This window comes from Petaurus breviceps, unplaced genomic scaffold, assembly GCF_028583685.1.
Source record: "Petaurus breviceps papuanus isolate PSGF00001 unplaced genomic scaffold, PetGlider_PUasm1.0 175, whole genome shotgun sequence".
Classification (NCBI taxonomy): domain Eukaryota; kingdom Metazoa; phylum Chordata; class Mammalia; order Diprotodontia; family Petauridae; genus Petaurus; species Petaurus breviceps.
The window spans coordinates 5,964,912-5,968,623 of NW_027185764.1; the positions used below are offsets into that span (position 1 = coordinate 5,964,912).

At 44.7% G+C, this 3,712-nt stretch overlaps 1 protein-coding gene across 2 annotated transcripts in view; it reads left to right on the plus strand.

Moving 5' to 3' along the window:
* The window catches only part of BCL7C (BAF chromatin remodeling complex subunit BCL7C), a 3,137-nt gene extending 1,008 nt beyond the window's left edge, over nucleotides 1–2,129 (plus strand). Inside the window, exons 2-6 of one of the 2 annotated variants that reach the window (XM_069084651.1) lie at nucleotides 75–153; nucleotides 1,205–1,313; nucleotides 1,436–1,600; nucleotides 1,691–1,776; nucleotides 1,916–2,129. In XM_069084651.1, the coding sequence (XP_068940752.1) occupies nucleotides 75–153; nucleotides 1,205–1,313; nucleotides 1,436–1,600; nucleotides 1,691–1,776; nucleotides 1,916–2,062 (586 nt within the window). In that variant the 3' untranslated portion in view covers nucleotides 2,063–2,129. The remainder of the gene's footprint in view (nucleotides 1–74; nucleotides 154–1,204; nucleotides 1,314–1,435; nucleotides 1,601–1,690; nucleotides 1,777–1,915) is intronic. The other variant, XM_069084652.1, reaches the window with a different exon arrangement.
* The last annotated feature ends 1,583 nt before the right edge of the window (nucleotides 2,130–3,712 follow it).

Sequence of the window (3,712 nt, forward strand, 5' to 3'; positions counted from 1 at the left end):
GAGAGAGAGAGAGAGAGAGAGAGAGAGAGAATATCTCTGGCTCTGGTTGACCTGGCTCTGTGGATCACCCCCAGGGAGAAACGCTGGGTGACAGTGGGAGACACTTCCCTCCGTATCTACAAGTGGGTGCCTGTGGTGGACCCACACGAGGAGGTGAGAGAATTGTTTCCCTTATGACATCCTTACTTCTCTACTATTCCTTTTCTTTGTAACATCAGTCTTTTCCCCCTAAACCAGATCCTTCCCCTGCTTTCCTTGTTTTCCTCAGTGTCACTATCATTTATCCCAGTCTCCCCTAACCACTGGATTCTTCCCTCTCATGTCCTATAGGTTACCAAGCTCTGTTGAATCTTATCACTGTAGTAAAATTTGTATCTGTCCTCTCCTTTCTATTTCTACTTCCTACCACCCTAGTACAGGCTCTCATTATTATCTACTGGGTTATGGCAATAGCCTCTAAATCTGTCCTTCATATTGCTGCCAGATGTTTACCCTCCCCCATCCCCCTCAGCTTGCCATATCTAGTCATAACACTCCTTTGCCCAAAATCTTCTCTGGTTTCTTGTCTATCCATTGAAGGTCCAAGCTCTTTTGCCTGGCATTCAAGGCCCTCCACAACTAGGCATCACCTAGCTTTGCACATCTGCCCCCTGTAGTTTTCTTCCATCTTTACTGATTGCTTAAGCAAAGTAGACTGTTTTCTGTCTCCTGTACTTTCCTGCCAATTTCTTGCACCTGAACCATCTCCATCCCTTTCTCACCTGTTGAATTTTTACCCATTTTTAAAAGCTCCACTCAAATATTTCCTCTGCCAAGAAGTTTCCCAGGCCCCCATCACTAACAGCTGCCCCCCTCCCCCTTCCCCCCTCCCACGCCCCATACCCATAGAGTAGTCTTTGCAAGTATGCAATGAACTGATTATATATTCTTTTGGATTATTGTTATATATGTCCCATCTCCTTAACTGGGCAGCTCCTGGAGGGCTGGTCTCCTCTAATTAAATTTTTTTTTATCCCTTCCATACCTTAGCACAATTCCCAGAACACTGGAGGCACCTAATGAATGTTTGTTGAGAAGAGCTGAATTCCTTCAGGGTCCGACTCTTTTTCCTTTCTTGGGAAACTTTCCTGCTACCTCTCCCAACTGATCCATTCCTTTTTTCTCTACCACTCTTGAACTCCCTTGCTTCTTTTCCCTTCTGTAGGAACGTCGACGGGTGGGAAGTGGGGCTGAAAGGCCCCGAGTCAGGGAGCGGAGGGGTCGGGGAGCCAGTCCTAGAGGGGGTGGCCCCCTCATCTTGCTTGACCTCAGTGGTATGTAGGGGTATCTGGAGGGTGGGAGAATGAAAGTCTTGGGTGGGGGGAAGGGAGAAGAGATCCTAAGGCAGAGGAAACCGAGGCACCCAAGGTCCACCCTTCCCAGCCTTTCTCCCCAGCAGATGAAAACAGCAATCAGAGCTTCCACTCAGAAGGCTCCCTGCAGAAGGGCACAGAGCCCAGCCCAGGGGGAACGCCTCAGCCTAGCCGACCAGCTTCACCTGCTGCCCCACCGGATGGGCCTTCTGAAGATGCTCAGCCCCCAAGGCTGGGCCAGGAAAGAGGTAAGAACTGAACCACCCCTCCCTTGTCTTCCCACTGTGATCATTTTAGCTTCTTGTTTCCTGGGGTAACGTGCTTTCTTGTTATTCCAGATCCAGGGGGTGTGACTATGAGTGGGACAGATGAACCCCCAATGCTGACCAAGGAAGAGCCTGTGCCTGAGTTATTAGAGGCTGAGGTGAGAAAGGCTGGAGAAGGAGGCCTGGCTTTGGAGCAGTAGGGAATGAGGGATGTGGGAAGGACTGGGGGGGAATGAAAGGGGGGTGGGCAAGATTCTTGGAATCTAGGAGAACTTATTCCCAGTTCCTCCTCACCAGGTTCCTGAAGCCTACCCAGTCTTTGAACCAGTGCCCCCTGTGCCTGAGGCAGCTGTGGGGGAAAATGAAGACTCAGAGGGGGCACCCCCTCTGAAGCGTATCTGTCCAGATGCCCCTGAAGGCAGTCCACTCCCCCCAGATCCTTGAGCCTAAAAAGCTAATCCATAACCTGTTGTGTCCCCCCTAGCTTTTTACAAATAAAGAACCTTTTGTAGCCAAGTGTCCTATCACTTCAGCCAGAACGCCAAGGCTCTGCCTGACACCGTCCTGTTCTCTATCCCAAGAACCTGAGCTATTCCAACAATGCAAAGAAAAGTAGACACCAGGCACCCATAAATACCTATATCTCTCCTACTGAAGAAGGGAAATGAGGAAAGGGGAATGAGAAGATAGACTGTTCTGGGTCCTAGAAGTATCAGCGTTCTTCCTTCTTCTATGCTCTGTGCTTTCCCTTCTACCCTTTCTTTTCCGTTTTCTTTCCTTCCTCTCTTACAACTTAAATTCTCCCCTGTACAAGTTCCTCTTTTGATCTTTTTAAAAATTTTCTTTAATTATGAATTTACCAACACAAATATTACAACATATAAAGAATGAGATCTTATAAGAAACTTTGAATTTGTTATGTAGCTTAAAGAAATACATATTAGGTTTAACAAGGTAGTAACAAAAGCACTATGTCCCCTTCGGTAGTTTTTTTCTTCTGTGCATTTAAAAAATGTTTTTATTGATATTCAGTTATTTCATGCCTATGAGTTTCCACTAATCTAGACCTTCCCTTCAGTAGGCCTCTCTTGAAACAATTAAGCAAAGCAAACCAACACACTAGCCATGTGTGAAAATGTATTTCTCATTCTTCACTTCTAGTCTACCACCTCTCTGCCAAAAGGCGGGATGTATGTTTTATCATGAGTCTTTTGAAGTCATAACTGGGCAGTGCTTTGGTTGGAGTTCTGAGGTCTTTTAAAGTTGCTTCCTGTCACATTATTATTGGAGTCTTCTGATTGTCCTAATGTCATTCTACATCAGTTCACGCAAATCTTTCCACACTTTCCTGAATACATAATATTAATCATTTCTTTTTTTTTTTTGCTTTTTGGAGGGCAATTGAGGTTAAGTGATTGGCCCAAGGTCACACGGCTATTTTTTTGTGTTAAGTGTCTGAGGCTGGATTTGAACTCAGGTCCTCCTTATTTTTGTTTCCAATTCTTTACTGTAACAAAAAGTACTGTTTTAGTCTTCTAAAATTATATAGGTGCTTAGGTGTCCTTGACCTCATTGGAGTATAATGTTGGGCCATTATTCTTCTACAGATATTGTAATATCATTTGGACTACATATGATACAGAATACTTGTCTGCTCAGATGGATTTATAGTTGTATTCCTAGGGAAAACCATCTATCTAAACCCCTCATATTCTTCCTCTGCCATGTGAGCCACATTTTGAAGCAAATTTATAATTTCCTTTACCAAACAGAGTTGTTGAGGGGGGAGCACCAGGTTGGGTATGAAGTCTTTTACTGGTTTTCTATACATGTCTAGGCCAAGTTTTCCTTGATGTTACTTCCACACATACCCGTGTTTGCAAGTCTTGTGTGAAAGAAACTGGAATGAGCTGTTTCCAAACATTTTCTATACTAGGAATAGTTAAAGGTCTCTCTGTGGACTGTGGAATGGAATACATATTTCCCCACAAGCCTTATATTGTAGGACCTTAGGTTAGGCTTACTCTTCAAAGCCTTCAAAAGCACATTCAGGGAAGTAACTGAGCATGTAACTATAAACCTTACCCATTCAGA